Raw genomic sequence first — 16,631 nt, 5'->3', positions numbered from 1 at the left:
TCCTTTCGGAGCCGGACTTGGCTTTCCCTGGACGTCGGTCGGGTTCCCAGCCCTGCGCCTGCCCGGGAAGGCCTCGCAGGGCTCGTTTTGGGTGCCCGCGGGGAGGATCGAGGCCGGGAGCTTCGCCCTCAGCTCAGCCTCGCGGCGCGGGCGGGCGGCAGTGGCGCGTGAGGCCGCGGCCTCAGCCTCTGCCCCCTCGATGAGGTGGTTTTTTTTTTTTTTTCCGTTTTTTTGTTTTTTTTTTTTTTTTGCCAAAAAACGGGGATTGGAGGGGCGGCGGGGCCGTTCGCGAGCGGGGCGCCGGGCGCCTTATAAATGCCACGCGTTCTCCGCCGCTGGCGTTCTCTCCTCGTAGCCGAGCTTCGGGCAGGTCGGGTTCCTGCCCCACGCCAACCCGGGAACCGCGTTAATTCCCGCGAGGGGAGCGGGAAGCTTCGCTCCAGAGCTCCTGGGAGACTCGGCCCCGGCGACGGCAGCCGGGTGAAAGCCCCCATCCCCTGGCTCCCGCATCCGGGCGGCGGAGCGGCGCTGCCTTTCTGGGCCGAGCTGTGCTTAGAGCAGGAGGAGGCTCGTTTCGGGAAGCGGCCGCGCGCGGACGGAGGAGACGTTGCCCAAAACTCGCCGCCTTCCTTTCGGCCCCCCGCCGGGGAGCCCGGGGCGCCGCGGAGCCCGGCGGCTCGCCCCTGCGCGGATTTTCTGCGCTTCCCGCGGCTTTCCCGAGGGATTTGTGGCAGCCCAAAGGGTTTTTTTTGCTTTTTTTTGCTTTTTTTTTTTGTTTTTTTTAAGGTTCTCGGAACCCGGCGAGCCCAAACGCCGCCGCAGCTCGCAGGCAGCCTCGCCGACACCTCCCCTTTTTGGGTGGCTTCGGGCAGGGGGCTTTCGGCAGCGTGACGGCTCGGCACCGCTGCACCAGCAGGAGAAAATAAAGAAAAAAGAAACGGGCAGGAAAAAAAAAACCCCACAAAACACATTGAGCAAAGGTTGATAGCGAGCCACCGCTCAGCACGTGGTCTCCCGGGGCGCTTTTGGGGTGGGTTTTGGGGTCTTGGGGCTGAGCCGAGCTCGCGCTGGGGGTCGGGGTCCAAGGGTCGGGGGCCGTGCGGGCTGGCGGTGCTTCGCTCCCCGGGGAGGAGACGGAAATGTGCTGTCCGAAATATCTGGGGGCGTAACGGGGGATGAGGGGGCTGGGGGGAGCGTCTCCGAAAAGGAAATTCACTGGGAGGTGACGGGGAGGATGCTGGGAGGACGGGGATCGGGGAGCAGCAGGCGCCTTTGGGCTGTGGCCCAGGGGCAGTGGCTGGTTTTGAATCGTGGTTGAAATCTCCTGGATTTGGGCTGCGGCACCGCGGGTTTTTGAGCGTGTTTTAAGCCTCCTGGAGGTGTGCTGCGGCCGTGCTGGGTGGGAGCTGTGCGAAAAACCAAGGCGCTGCCACTTCCCAGCGACCCCGTACTGACTTTTTTTTTTTTTTTCTTTCGGAGCCCGAACCGCGGTCGCCTCGCGGTCGGTGCCAACGCTTCCCCGTTCTCCCCGGCTTTCAGCAGAAATTGGGATCCGGCGATGAAAACGGGATAAAATGGGACGGGATCGGGCTCCCAGACACCTCCCAGGCACCCCGTGCCGGGGGGGGCACCCATGGGTGGCCTTCAGGAGCCGCGCGAGGGCGACAGCGCGGCCCCCCCCCCCCCCCCCCCCCCCCGGCGGGATTAACGCGTGGTTATTCCTTAATTATTATTTTTTTCCCGTCTCCTTTGTACAGGTAGCTGAAAAACAATGTTCTAGTTGAGCCACAACCGCGTTTCACAACCAAGCTTAAAATGGATATTTTTGTAGCACAGTCAGGGCCTAAAACAGCCTTGCAAAATTCTGCTCGCCCACGCGCCTGGCGTGAGTAATTTTCTTTTGATGGGTGAGTAAAATATCATTTTTTATTTTTTATTTTTTTACTTTTTTTTTTTTTTTTTAACATGCTCATCTCGGAACGGGTGGGAGAGTGGATTTCTGACATTATTTCTGATTTTGCTTAGCGCCGACACCGCGCGCGCGGCGGGGACGCGAGCGGCCCTGCGGCGGAGGGCTCGCGGCTCTCCCCGCTGCCGGCGGCGGGGCCGGGCTGAAAGCGGGGCTCTGACCCCTGGGGCTGACCCTAAACCCACGCCAAACGGGTCCTTTGCGGCCCCGTCCCTCTCCCCCGTGCCACAAGAGCTCACCCTGGCGCCCTTTGGCGGCTTTTTGCCTCTGCGCTCGCGGGCGGGAGCGCGCGTCCCCGTGCGCTTATTTTATAGGGTCCCGCTTCCCCGCACCCCCTCGTGCCTTTCCCCGGCCCGTGGCCTCCCGCGAGGCTTCAGCGGGGGGAACCGAAGGCAGGCTTTGGCGCAGCGTCTCCCCCGGCGCGAGCCGTTTGAATAATTTTTTCCTTGCGCATCCAGGGCTCTGTTTGGAGCGGTTGCCATGAGTTCCTCCGAGGCAGGGGGAGCGGGGTGGGACGGTGCATGCAGTTTCCATGGACACCCTGTAGCACAGCGAGGCAGCCGGAGCCGTGCGAGAGGCCCTCGTTCCAACCACGGCTGCCTTCCTCACCTGTGCCGGGCCGGATTTCCCCCGCTCCGAGGGCACGGCCGCTGGTTTTAGGGGATTTTAGGGGATTTGGGAAGGGTTCGGGCGGCCCCGAGGCCGGAGGCCCGCGGGGCAGGAGGCTGGGGGCGGTTTTGGCGCCAGCTCTCACCGCATCGCCTCTCTTTGGGTCCTGTTTTCCGACCCGATGATAAACTCACTGCCCTTCCTCGAGCAATATTAGGGCTGCCTTCACACCTCCGGGGCTTTGGGGTGCCCTGCTTTCCCCCGTGGCATCGCAAAACGCCGCTTTGGCTGGCGGGAGAGGGGACGCGGCGGCAGGAACCGGCACCGGTCGCGCTGCTCCTGCTCCTCTTCCCCTTGGCCAACCCCTGCTGGCAGCGCGGGGACCCCCCGGGTGGTGCCAGCACCGGCGGCGCCTCGGGGCTGTGCAGGCGCAGAGCTTTCGGGACGGTTTCTGACTCTTCCAGGAGTTTCTGCCTTTCCCTTCTGATGCTTTCCCGAGCGCAGGAGGCACCGCTCCAGGGGACAGAGCTCCCTCCGGACCCCGAGGTGGTGCCTGCAGTCCGCCGGTGAGAAAGCAGAAGTCATTCCCTCGCCATTCTCCCGGTTTTTTTCGACCTGCTGGCGCGTGCAGGAGCACTTCAATCTCTCCCAGGCAGCCTGCAGCCCTGCTCACACGCCGCTGTCTCCCTGCACCCAGCGCCGAGCCCTCTCCAAAGCGTGGGCACCAGCGGGGAGAAGGGGAGCTCTTGGCCCAGCGCCCTGCCCCGACCCTGGCAGAGGGGGGGTCTTAGGGTGGCTCGGGGCCGGTTTTTCAGCCCCAAATTGGCTTCTGTGGGGGTTCGGAGGTGGGCATCGTATTTTCTAGGAGCTCTCAGCGCGGTCAAGGGTTTTGCAAAGCGGAGCCGCGGCCGCGAGCCAGGCTCGCCGGGGTCCTCAGCGCAGGGTGCTGAGCGCCGTGGGTCTGGCCGCGCTCGGGGAGCTTTCATTCCGGTGAAAAAACTCAATGTTTTTTGGTGGAAATTTTGGTGGAAATTCAAGCAGTGAATAGTTCTGGCCGAAGTCCAGGCTACGCTGTTTTGCTGGCGCTTGGGTTTTTTTTTTGTTGTTGTTGTTGTTTTTTTTTGATGGGGGGAAGGAAAAAAAAAAAAAAAAAAAAAAAACAAAACCAGAAACCCAACCGAAAAACCGGCCCAACCCCGAAGCTTTCCGCGGAAAGCGGGCGTTTCTCCCCAAAGGCTCGTTGGGTTGACAGCCTGACGTGTGGCCGTGTTCTCGATGAGAACCAACCCCTGCCACCGCTGAGTGCCACCTCGGCAGCGCGACCCGCGGGGCCGGACCCCAGCGCCGCCCCGCTTCGGCCCCCGCTCGCCCTTGATCGGGGTGGCTCGGTGTCGCTTTGCCTCAGCGTCCGGGTAATCAACCTCGACGGGCTGTCCGAGATGTGCTGCGAGCGAGAGCCTTCCTCCCACTCAGCCCTCTCCGTCCGTCCGTCCGTCCGTCCCCGGGGGCTCCGCGGAGAGCTCCCCGCTCGCCCCTCGCTTTTTGGAGAGGGGATTTCTGCAAGCCGGCCGTGCTCGGGGTGGTCCCACGGGCTGGCGGCTCGCCGGACGCAGCCTAAAGACGTTTTCCTCGCTAATTAAAGCGGTTTTGGGCTGGCGGTCCCTGCCCGGCCTCGTTCCAGGGGACCGCGGCGGAGTGGGAGCTCCGTCTTTTAATCCCCAGGGCCCCGCAGGGCTCGGTGAGCTGCGCTCCCCCCAGCCCGCGGGGTTCGTTTCTGACTCTCTCGTGCATCCCGGGGAGAATTCGCTGCTTTTTTTTTTTTTTTTCTTTTTTTTTTTTTTTTGCGCGCGGCCCTGGGTTTGTGCGTGGAAAAGCCAAGTAAATATGTGACATTGCTGGGAAAACTTCAGAGAAAATTAGCCACAGCTTCTCCCACCTTCCCCTCCCTGGGGTTCCTGAACATCCCCGAGCAGAAGCTCGCAGGATTCTCTCCACCCACACTTTTTTTCCGACTTTAAGCCGTTCCCACCCCCTCCCCTCGGTGCTTCGCCCTCCTCCCTCCCGTCCCAGCTCCATCAGCCTCGCAGAAGTCACCGCCGTGTCCCCGGCCAGCCCCGGGGGGGGACGAGGGGCTGGCTCCGACCGGAGGGGGAACGCTGCTGTGAGTCAGCCCGCGCGCTCTTCAGGAACACGATTTCAAGGGATTTCACACCCCAAACACAGCCCCGGCTTCCTCTCGCTCAGCAGAAACCAAAAACGCGCCCGTTCTGCTTTCCCCTCGGGGCGTGCAGACCCGCGGCCGCATTTTGGGGTGATTTTTGTCCCCCTGGGAGCGTGCAAAGCTCCCGTCGCCCCGGGGGGCTCGCGGCACCAAGCCACCTCCCCGGGATTCCTCGCAAAGGGCCCTTTGTACGGTCTCCAACCAGAACAAAACCCCTCTTCATTTTTATTTCTTTTGCCGTGGCTGCTTGCGGCGTTGCAGCGTCGGGTGCCTGCTGTCACCCAAATTCTGCAGGGGGGGGACGCGGAGCCCCAGGGGACACCGAGTCCCCGCCGCCAGCAGCGCCCTGCCACCGCGGTCCTGAGCGCCCGGCTTCTCGTTTACTTAAAAATCTCGGCTAAAAGCATCTCCTCTTTTCTCTCCCTCGCTGCTTTTGTTCCTGCTCGTGCGTCTTTTTTCATCCCCGCAGATCGGCGTGGAAGGGGAAAGGTTTGGAAACCGGGAAATTGCCCCCAGTTGGGACCCAGCGACGACGGCGCCGTGGCGCGCAGACGCTCCTTGCGCAGGGTGGCTTTTCGGAGGTTTCACCCTGACAGTCCTAATTAGCGACCGGCATCGCGGCGCTGAGGGGGATATTTACTCTTTCAAAGTGGATTTGGAGCGGCATGCAGCGCTCTGTTGACTTCCTTTTGTTCTGGGGAAAAACAAAACAACAAACCTCAGCTGCTTTTGTTTTGTTTTGTTTTGTTTTTTTCCTTCCCCCTGCAGCGTGGAGGAGAGGGGAGCCCCCGCCCGGTGCCGCGGGGTGGCCGGACCCCGTGCGGGAGATGCTGCGCTCCTCGTCCTCCTGCTCCTCGTCCTCCTGCTCCTCGTCCTCCTGCTCCTCGTCCTCCTGCTCCTCTTCCTCCTCTTCCTCCTCCTCCCTCCAGCCGGCTCCAGGTGGGCTCGTGGCGTCGCTCTGCCTCTCGCCCCTCTTTTTTTTTCTGCTTTTTTTTCCTTGATTCGAGGCACCGAGGGGAGCGGCAGCGCGCCGACCACGCTGTAATTGCCGTTTTAATTAAGCTGCGCCGCCCGGCCGCAGCTCCGGGATCTCCAGCCCTGCACCCTCGGCTGCTCACCCTGAAGACCACGTCTTTTCTTTTTTTTTTTTTTTTTCCCCAAATTGTGCCTTTTTTCCCCCCCACGATCGCTGCTCGGCCGTGCCTGGCTGCAGCCCACAGCTCCCTCGTCCTGGCTTCCTTCCCAGCCTGAGCCAGTGCGGATTTCTCCTCCTGCCACCGAGCCGGGTTTATGCAGTCACTTCCAAAAACATCTAGTGACGGCACCTGGCTTCCAGGACAGCCTGTGCCTGGGAGAAGAAGGGAGCTACCTCATTTTGGTTTATATTTGACCCGTGCAGGAAAACAGAAAGCAAAATCCTTCATTTATTTATTTTTTTCACGCTTTCTTCCTGTAAGGCACCGCACACCCGGTTATTGACGGGGTAATTATATGCCAGGCGAGTGTTTGTTTAGAAAAGAAGTGTGATTCACGGCTGCCCGGCATGCCCCGGGAGCTGGAAAGGGTTAAAAACCCTAAAATTATATCACTTGAACCGGAGAACAATAAACAGGAAGCTCTGCAGAAAATTTAAATTTAAGCCCGGTGACTCAGGCTGGCCGCTGCTCCGCGAGCCGCTCGGCGCTACGGGCTGAGGGCCGGCTTCGTTACCGGCGGCTAATTACACCGTTGGTTGGAAAACGATGCCGAAGCTTGGCGAAGGGAGGCAGGGAGGGATGGGGGGGGGGGTTGGATAACCTCGTTTTGGCTTTCCCTCGAGCCGATGGGGCTTCGTGGCGGGCGCTTTCCCCCCGCGCGCGGTGTTTGCGGAGCGTGGCACTGGTTTTACAAAATGCCCTACAAATAAAAGGATTTCCAGGGGTTCGGGGTGGCTGGCAGGAAGGCTTCCAGCCGTCTGATGGAGCAGAGGTAGCAGCGTTGGTGCGTGGGAACTCGTGAGTAAAGCTGGTGAGGAGCACGTGGAAAGCCGAGCGCTCGTTGGCCGTGTCCGGCTGCGAGCGGAGCGAGCTCGGGAGCCAGGAGCCGGCCCGGCCAGCGGCCAAACCCCGGTCCTGCCGTGCCCTTCAGCAGCCCAGGTTTTGGGTAGCGGGGTCCGAGGGGGCTCTGACACCCTGCAGGAAGAGCCCCCAAAAAATTGGGGCTGGGATGTGGTTGCAGAGGAGCCGTAGGAGTGCTCCAGTTGAGGCATCTCCGGGAAGAGGGGTTGGCGTTGTCTTGCGGGACCACGTTTTTTGGTTTGGTTGAAGCAACGTAATGCCCCAAATGGCACACGTTGGCAGATTTTGGACGCGACGCTTTAACCTCTTTGACTTAATTAAACCCGCCGAAGACAGCACTTGCATTCCTGGTTTTTTTATGATCCCGATAAGGGGAAGAAACCCAGTCATTCCCGGGGTGGCCGCCTGGCTGTAACCGTCTGACCGAGCCACCCTTCCGTACGGCGCGTGATTTCCTTCGAGTACTCTTCACCTCCGAGCTAGCTCGCGTGGGGGAAACCAATTTAGGTAACCCAGATTTTACTAGCAACCATATTAGGGATTTTAAGAATGAAGGCTGGCAGGTGAGCCGCTCCTACAGCTGTTGTACCGGAGAAATCCTTTGAAGCGGCTTGCAGCTCCAGACACTCGGGCTGTTACTTTTTTTAATATCCTCTCGCTAAATATTTACAGGGTTTGTTGTGTTGTGTTGTGTTTTTTTTTTTTTTTTTTTTTTTTTCCCCTCCCCTTCAGATTTGTTTGGAAGCGTGGCGCGTTCTCCAGCCGCTCGCCGTGCCAAGGACTGCCTGCAGCATCCCTCGCCTCTCTTCCTATCGCCGGGGCAGGGAAAAGGGGACGGCGGCGGCTGGAGAGCAGCGAGCCGGAGGAAAAGGGGCTCTTGTTGGGGGGGGGGAAAGCACGCTTCGTGCAAGGCTTCCCGCCCCCAAAATCCAGCCCGGCTCACCCCAGGACCCCTCGCCGAGGACGGGGCCGGCGGAGCCGGGCTTTTGCTGCGGTGCCGCGCTCGAGGCCGGCTCCGCTCACCCGTTCTCCTCCCCTCTCTCCTTCCTCTCTTTTCCAGGATACCGTTCAAGATCGGGCAGCCCAAGAAACAGATTGTACCCAAGACAGTGAGTAAACCGATTCCCCCTTTTTTAGATCCAGCCTTTGATCATGTGGCTGATGAGTCAAGCCAGCACTTTGACTCGTCCCATTTTGCCAGCGCGTGTGTGTGTGCGCGCGCGCGTGGGAGGGAGATGGGAGCGAGCAGAAACCTGTTGCGGGCTCTGACCAGCGCCCGGCTCCTCGTGCGAGGAGTGAGGGGGAGTCCCGAGCTGGGAGAGGATTTCGGTTCGGGATCCGCTCCCTTTTCGGGGCCGGGGGGGACGAGGGGAGAGAGCTCTTTTGGTCTGGCACGGTTTTCCTTGGAGATGGCTGAACGGGCTTCCTTCCTTCCTTCCTTCTTTCAGCAATGGCTTGTTTGTTCAGCCTTGCTGAGCAGATGGAGGAGGAGGAGTGGTTCAGCTCGCTGAATATAACTGTTTCCAAAGAAAGGCTTATAAGCCGAGATGCTTAGTGCTCGGGCGTGAATTAATTTGTGCTGCACAGCATTTGCTTTAAAAGCAAATTAAAAAAGCATTTTGTATTCTCGGGCGTTCGAGGCTCCTACCCCGAGCGCTGCTCCTCGCAGCTGGCTGCGGTGTTTTCCCTTCTCGAGCAGATGGTCTTCGCCTTTGTCCCGTGCAGAAAAGCTGTGGCAGCTCTCGGGACCTGCCCCTGAAAGCTATCCCGCGTACCTGCTGTAAAATCAGAGTGAGCACGGGGGAGACCTCGTCTTTATAACGGCGTTGGTGCCCTAATCCCCCGAACAGACCGACGGCGCTGGTCCTGCCTCGCCGGGACATCGTCGCCGCTAATCCCTCGGGGCGCGTGGGCACGCACGGTTCTGGGGCAGTTTCCCCTTGGGACATGCCATTTCCCCCCCCCCTCCAGGGGCTAATTCTGCCGCTCCCTTTATGGCTCAGTTCTCATTTTTTTTATTTATTTTAAGGCTTTTCTCGTCGCGTGCTGCCGTGGAGCAGCAGTTTTCTGTAACGGCTCCGAACTGTCGGCACAAAATTCAAGCCAGGCAGGCAACCAAGTCAAGGAGCGCTGAAATCCCTCGAGGATTTTCGCATCTCTTCCGCTGCCCTTTTGCGGGGCTGGCGGCCACCAGGTGAAAAGTGCTGCTGCCTGGGCTGGGCATGAAGGCAGCCCGCCAGCCTCAGCACCCAATCCTGCTCGTTTCGGGACCCCCGCATTGCCCTGCTCTGAGATTTTGCCTCTCACCCTCAATTTCCAACCCCGGCAGCCTTTCCTGCTGTTGCAGTAACCACCCGCTCTGCAGCTCGGGGTGACCTGGACAGCTTCCTCGGACGTCTCCATCCCGCCCTGGTTGACTTTGTTTTTTCTCTTGCTGTTTTTTCCCTGCCCTGCAAGCACTTTGGGGAGCTTGCTTTCCCCCGAGCCGCTGCCGTGCGCGGTTGGGAGGCAGTTGGCAGGCGTTGCTTATAGATACAGATATAGATATGTATACATGTGTGTGTATTAAATAGAACAGCCCAGAATATCCGGCAGGCAGGGGTTCATTCGGCAGCACCAGCGTTTCCAGGCCTTTTCCTTTCCTTCCCCAAAGAAGCACAGCAAGTTTTTGTGCGAGCCGGGCGCCGATTTTGACGTGGCCCCCGTTTATCGATCGTGCAGGCAGCAGATCCGTGGAGAGCCGAAAATAGGAAGCCCAGAGCCTGGTAACCTCACAGTAAGCACGAGGTGAAGCCCTTCAAAGGGGAACAAACGGCAGGAAACCGCCCATCTCCCCCCGGGAAGGAGGCGCTCAGCCCCGCGCTCGCCCTGGCTCCGTGGCGTGGAAGCATTGGGGCTGCTCCGCAGCTTTCGGCCGGCTCGAGGCCCCCGGGTTTTAGCTCCCGGCTGCAGGCTGAGAGGTTTCTCCATCTGCGGGGGCCTCGGGGAGCGGCGGTGGCAGCTGAGCTCTGGTTTCGTGGCCTGTGATGTTCCAGATGTCGGCCTCCGGAGCCCGCTGCAGGAAGTGGGAAGGTGCGGCACCGCCAGCGCCGCGTCCCGAGCCGGTCCGAGGGGAAGTGGTTGCGGGGAGAAGATCTCCCACTCACGGAGATCGGACCACAAAAGAGGGGGGTAAAGAAAAGAAGAAGAAAAGAAAAGAAAAGAAGAAAAAAAAAAACCACACAACATTTATTAGCATCTGACTGATTTGGCTCTCCGTAGCTCGAGCGCAGGAGAGGGGAGGATCGCTTTGCCGAGGGAGGCTGAGCTCACCAGCAAGCCTTTTTTTTTCTTTTTTCTGTTTCTTTTTATTATTATTATTTTTTTTTGATGAAACGATGCCTGGGTTGGTGTCAGATCTAGGCCGGTAGTAGTACTGAAAGGCAATTTGTCTGGGTTGCAGAGGCGATTAGTCATGACTCCCTGTGCCCACTCGCTTCTGATCCTCCGGAGAAGGGCACGGTGTCAGCCGCGGCTCAGCTCTTCAGGTGGAAGGAAACCCCCGTAGAAAGCAGCGGCTGGTGAACTGAAGTGCTCTCCCGCCCCCCGAGCCGTGCCTCTGCCTCCTCTCCACCTTAACCTGGGCAAATCCGCTCGCAGACGGCGTAATCTCTCCCCTCCTCTCCCCTGCAAAGAGCAGCTGGCGCCGGGGCGCGGGGGCTCTAATGCGCCGAGCGGAGCCGCCGGCGGTGGGGGCGCAGGGGACGTCGTGCCGCGGCCCGATTAAACCCGTGCCCAGCGAGAGGACTTAAACCTGTTAGAGTTACATCTCTCTGCAGAACGTTTCTTGCTCCGAACGCAGAGCTGAAGCCTCTTAGGGCAGAGCTGGTCTCCCTGCCCTCCCCCGGGACGCCTTCCGTCCACGCGGAGGTTACGCCGGAGCCGCGGCTGTCGCCCGAGCTCCGCTGCGGCTCCGGCGGGCTGAAGTTCACCGGTGTCACCCCGAGGTTGTCCCCTGCTCTTCACCGGGGCCTGGGTGATGCGAGGCGGCAGCTAGCTGGGAGACGGAGCCGGCCTCGTGTCCCCGCGGGGCGCGGAGACGGCTCCGCCGCATCCCACCCGCGGCCGGGGGGGAGCCGGGGGCTTCGTCCCCGCTCGGGATGGGGGAGGTCAGAGCGCGGGCCCTCCGTCTCACCCGGCTTTTACCCCGGCCTGACTCAGATGGAGAGCTAACCTGGGGTGAGTCAGCTTGGCAGGGAGCGGAGCCGAGCCCTCCAGCCTGCCAAGCCTCCCCGCCTTGACTCATCCCGGCAGCGCTGGGCTCCCCAGGGGCGGCGGGCAGCGGAGCTCCGCGAGCAGGAGGATTCCGCTGCGTGCGGCTGCCTGCCGGCTGCCTCTTTCCATCGGGCCCCACCAGAGAGCTGGAAATCTCCAAAAAACGGAGGAGACGGCGGTGGGGTGAAACCGAGTGACCCGAGTTCAGGCGTTTCGCTCCTTTTCGCTCTTCTCGTTCAGTCTTCGGCAGGATGTAACCCACCTCTGCAGGTGGAGCTGCTCCTTTTTTTCCCTTTTAGCGTTTCAAGCATTTATTGGGAGCACCGGGCACTCCTCCAGCTTGCTGGGTGGAGGATTTGGAGAGCTCGCTGCTTGGCCCGTGGAGTCCCAGGTACACCCAGGGCATCGCTTTGGCTCAAGGCTCCGCTTGGATGCGCAGAGATCGTTCCCCCGTGATACTCGCACGGATTCTGCCCTGCTTCTCCCCCTGTTTGATGGCGCGACAAAAGCTCAGCAGAAGTTCCAGGTCGTGGCAGAATTCGTGGCCTAATTACGTGGCTTTCTTCTTTCGGAGAGGAGGGAGGAGGAAGCCTTTGCTTCCTGCTTTCTCCCAAGGCCCGTGAAAAGGCTGAGACCACTGGAACGTGTAGAAATCAGCTAGTCCTCCTCCTCCGGGAAGAGAAATTAACCTCAGGGGAGTAAGGAGGTTCATCACAGTCCCTTATTTCCATCTCTTTGTAGTGTTGGCTTTGGTCTTGCTTCATTGCCTCGTAACCATGGTGTCGATTATGATACTGCCCTGAAAGCGGAGGGAGGTTATCGCGGGTGGAGGGCCCGGTGTTTGCAAACAAAAATAAGTGGGTGAGAAAGAAGAGCACCGCTTTCCTTCGGTGCTTTTAAGAACTCGTCGTTCCTTGTGTAGGTTTAAAGAAAAAGCCAGAGAAAGCGATTCTGCATTAAGTAGCCCGCAATGCCTAGAAGAAATAGCGTTCGGTACAGAAACACGTTTCGATTTGGAGGTTTCAGAAAGCGGCTGCGGAGAAGTGGGATTATTTTAACGTTACAGCAGCTTCCCTTCGGGATATTGTAATTTTCTTGCCTGTCCTTCTTGTTCTCGTTACCCTTAACGCGCTAATCCTATCCGTAGCCTTTTGCCGTGAGTGTCGGGGCTGCGTGGCCACTGCTGATAGCTCCTGGGAGCAGGAATTGCTGTGTGCTAGCAAAACGTGCTCGGCTCGCTCCCAGCCTGCCCTCCTCGCTCGCTCCACGTGCCGCTCATCCATCACTTGTTGCCTTCCATAAATCTGCACGGCGCGAGCACGTCAAGAGCAGGTTTTTATCCAAGCAGCGCGTTGGGGACCCTGTTCCTTGCTGTCCCTGGAGCATCCCCGGGCTCCCGCGATGCCAAGGCGAGCGGCGATGACTCGGGAGGGCCGCAGCAGCGCGCAGACGGCGCCGACGGGTAGCCAGTTGCTCCTGTGGGCGTGAAAAATAAGAGCAATCCTCGGGCAGCTGTCTCCGCAGAGATGGCGCTGGAGACGTGAGTCAGGCCGGGCAGCTGAAGAGCTGCCAGGGAGATTCACCTCGGTCCCATGTGGGAGGGACGCGGGCAAAGCAGGTTGGGTGTTTTTGGGGAATTTTTGGGGGTCCTGGGAGAGGCAGGGGTGCAGGGTGTGGATATCGAGGTTTCCTTCCCATCCTTTGGGCGCCTTCACTTCTGTTCCTCTCCACAGCAAGAAGGGAAGGGAGCAGCAGAAGGGAGGGAGCAGGCGCTGTGGGTTTTTCCAGTTAATTTCATTTCACGGCCCAAACCTCGGGTTTTTGAGGGGCTGACACGAGGAGGACCCTCGTGTCGGGGGCTGGAGCTCCGTGCCGGGGAAAGGACACGGCCAGCCTTCAGAGGACGTCTTTCTGAGTCACGCCTGACCCGTCGCTGCTTTGCAACCAAAACAATTCACACCTAGGACATATAAATAGAGTGCAATACTCCGCGGTTATTTTTGCAGCCGGAACAGCCGTAGAAAACGGGGGGCGATTTTTTTTTTTTTTTTTTGCTATGTGCCGGGTACCTGACCTCCAGGCGCCAGCTGCTGCGGATTGCTGCCGAACCGCGAAGCCGTGGTGGGAGCTGCCCCCACACCGCCCCGTGCCTGCTCTCCAGCGAGCGTTTTTAGCAGCACGGAGGGGATTTGGGGCTCGGTGGAGCTCCTTCGTCGGCGGGGAGAGCCAGCGTGCATCCCTGGGATGGCGGGAGCCGATGGTGAGGGCAGCTGGCCGCTGGGCACGGGGCTGAAACGCGGCACCCCGTGGGGCTGCTGTCACCCAGCCCCGAGGGTTTGAAAAGAGCAAAAAGATGCTTCAAAAGGGTGGTTTTAAGACAACCGAGATTACTGGGCTCCCTCGTAAAATATTGGTCTTACAGCAGTTTTGATCCCAAAGCAAATATCCACGTTAAGCGGTCTGCTTTCACACCCCGCTGTTACCCTGGGTTTGAACCCCTCAGGGCAGGGCGAAGGCTGGGAGCAAACCTTTGGGTCCTGCCCGTCCTAGCTGCTTGCATTGCCTTCCCAGCCCGGCAGCTTGACAACACAAATGAACCCGCTCTCGATCCCATGACAACAAAAGCGCGCGCGTTTACTCTTGGCTGGTCAATCGAAAGCCATTTGCTTGTTCGGTCGCCGAGGTGTGTGGAGTGAATGTTTAAGTGTGTGTTCAAACAGACCGCATGGAAGGAAAGCTCCTTAAAATATCTCGTATCGCTGGAGAGCCGCTGCCAGCTAGCAAGTAGGAGGAAGCAGTCGGCGATGTAGCACGGGGGGAAGGCTGAGCTCCTGCGCTGCGTGCTCATGCGAGGTGCCGCGAACCCCTGCTGCAGCTGGAGGAGCTCATTGCAGGGAATTGCTGCAGGAGCACGGAGGAATGTGTCCTAGGAGCGTACCTAGGGGCACCTCGGAGGATGCAGTCCGGGGGATTGGAGGGCTCAGGAATGGATTGAGGGGTTTTTTGGGGGGGAAAAGTTGTCCTTTCGAGGAGGGGGAATGAGCGAGCGGCTCATGGGGGTCTGGCTGCTGGCCGCTGTGGTCCTTAGCGCGATGCTGGCAGAGGGGAGGAGATCCTCTCTGCCTTGGGGATATTCGTGCCTCTGGAAGAGGAATCGGGCTCGTCCCCATGAGCATGGAGCAGCTCAGGGGGTGCAGGAGCCGAGCTCCCGTGTCAGCGCCTGCGGCGTTGCCACCTCCCTGCTTTCCAGGCATTCCCCCTGCCGCCGCCAGCTTCCAGCTCGTGTGCTGGAGCGCATCCTCGGAATGGGCTGACGCAGCCGGTGGCAATGTCTTCTGCTCTGAGATAGTCTGGGGGGAAAAAAAATAAAAGACTTGATCTACTTTGGAAGCGTAGCTCCCCTTACGGCTGATGCTTCTCCAGGTCCGTGCAGGCGTTTCCCGAGGCACGGGCACGGAGCAGGCAGGTCGCTGCCCCCCTGCGCCCCCCTGCAGTATTTCTGAGCTGATTTCCTTCTGTTCTTCCCACAGGTGGAGAGAGACTTTGAAAGGGAATATGGGAAGCTGCAGCAGTAAGTACGAAGCGTACCGGTAAAACAAGACGAGCAGCATACCTCCCTCTGTGCCCTCTCGTTGCATCTTCCCAGGAAATGTTAGCCGGTTATGCTCTTCCTAGCAAATCGTTCCCTGCCCTGTAATTTCTAATTGTTTGGGGTTTCTTCAGTGGCTGGGTGTCCAAAGGTGTCCTAAGACGTCTTTGCAGTGGGGTTGAGGTTTGCAGATTAGGGCAGCTGTGAAGCAGAGGGTGTAAAATTCCCGGGATACTGGAGGCTTACCAAAGAGCCCAACACCTCCGAGGACAGGGATTGTTTTTACCACGCCGACCGTGTCACGTAAGCTCACAGCTATCATCTGGAAGCATTTGGCTTTACTGCTTGTAAGCAAGCGTAAGGACTTAGGAAAATATGTGGCTTTGAACCAGAGATCACCAAACGAAAAAGGGGGAAAAACCATCTGACAGTAACCAGAAAAGGTTGGGCAGCACTGAACTTCGTAGAGCCCTGCCTGGATATTTTTAACTCACGACAGAAGCCAGCACATTCGGCACGTAAATGATTTGTTGCATGCATGATGCGCTCCGGTTTGTTTCTTTCCAAGTTTCAGGCTTTGCCTTGTTCTTCCATCTTTCAGATTGGAAGATCAGACCAAAAAACTTCAGAAGGATATGAAGAAAAGCACAGATGCAGACTTGGGTATGTGACTGTAGGATACATAGACTGTGAACTTGGCCACAAAGAGATGAAGTGACTTTCTCGAGATCACATGAGTAATCTGTGACAAGCCTGGAAAACAAATCTAGATCTCAGTCCCACTCAGTTTTCTTAGTTACAAGGCCATCTGCACGAGGGCTGCCGAGCAGCAACTCAACCAGGGGAGCTGGAAGCGTGTTGGGGGCTGAGGCCGTGCCTCTCGGGCTGTGCCTGGCTGTGTGGCCTTGGACGAGTCGCTTTCTTTCCTTTGCCTCAGTTTCTAGGACTGAAAACCAGGAGAAATTATTCCGGTTCTCATGTCGGACAGGCAGGAGGAGCCTGTAGTGTTGAGCAGTGCCCATTTAGATGCTTCAGCTGAAGGCATCTCGTGCCAGTTGAAGCCAAAAAAAAAAGCCGCGGCAGCTGGGAGAAGTGGATCCAGAGGGTTCTGGTTCTGGAGCCGAGCAGGGCAGCCTGCTGAGGCACAGCGAGGAGCTGTTTTAAACACAGCTGGCTTTTCTCAGCGTGTCGTTTGGGGTCGTCCCTGTTTGTCCCGGGCTCCCCCAGCTCCGGGAGCCGAGGCAGATGCAGCAGCATCCAGGTATGGGCTGGATTGGTCCTGCACGTCTCCGGGGAGCTGGGCTCACGGAGGGCTGGAGGAGTGGGCAGGAGCCCCAGCGGGCACCGTGCCAGCAGGAGGGATGGCAAATTTGGGGTTTTCCCATGGTAGAGGCTCTCACCTTCATGTATGTGTGCGTGCTCGGCTATTGCCAGACATAAACACGAATCCCTGCTCTTGCCCACGCTCTCCCACCCTTCCCAGCACAGCACTGGGAGAGGCACCGGTATCCAGGAGTCCTTTCCAGGGTGAAAACTGCCCTTTTTGGGGACTCTGGTCATTGTCAGGGATCCATGGTAAGTTTTTCCTTGTGAAGGATTCCCCTCCCCTCCCTTGCAGTGGGCGTTGTTTATATGGAGCATTTCAAGTCCCGGAGGAGCTGTGGGAGGACTTTCTTTTTCCGTTCTGCTACATGGCAGAGTCACAAATGAGCCTTGGCCAGATCCAGTAAGATCTGATTTCTCATTTAAAGGCATGAAATCGTGAGTGTAAGGGAAGGTTTTGAACGCAGCCCGAGGAAGGATGGCCGAAGGAAGAGGAGACGAATCCGATGGAGCGCTGCAGACTGCCCAGAGGGGATGCCCTGCTTGCTCAGCTAACATTTAGCCCCGGTGTCCGATGCCTGCGGCAGTGCATCAGCTTTGTTGTATTCT

The 16,631-nt window shown here is 58.9% G+C and overlaps 1 protein-coding gene across 4 annotated transcripts in view; it reads left to right on the top strand.

The window, feature by feature from the left end:
* BIN3 (bridging integrator 3) overlaps positions 1–16,631 on the top strand; it is a 40,198-nt gene that overhangs the window by 3,565 nt on the left and 20,002 nt on the right. The window contains exons 2-5 of one of the 4 annotated variants that reach the window (XM_035562831.2): positions 1,758–1,907; positions 7,917–7,965; positions 14,641–14,681; positions 15,301–15,362. In XM_035562831.2, coding sequence (XP_035418724.1) covers positions 15,335–15,362 — 28 coding nt within the window. In that variant the 5' untranslated portion in view covers positions 1,758–1,907; positions 7,917–7,965; positions 14,641–14,681; positions 15,301–15,334. Of the gene's footprint in view, positions 1–1,757; positions 1,908–5,647; positions 5,739–7,916; positions 7,966–14,640; positions 14,682–15,300; positions 15,363–16,631 lie in introns of those variants that run through there. The other 3 variants (XM_050715794.1, XM_035562830.2, XM_035562832.2) reach the window with 3 other exon arrangements.

Source organism: Cygnus atratus, chromosome 27, assembly GCF_013377495.2.
Source record: "Cygnus atratus isolate AKBS03 ecotype Queensland, Australia chromosome 27, CAtr_DNAZoo_HiC_assembly, whole genome shotgun sequence".
In the NCBI taxonomy this organism is placed as follows: Eukaryota; Metazoa; Chordata; class Aves; order Anseriformes; family Anatidae; genus Cygnus; species Cygnus atratus.
Note: the sequence above shows the minus strand (reverse complement) of the source record. Positions and strands in the feature narration are given on the sequence as shown.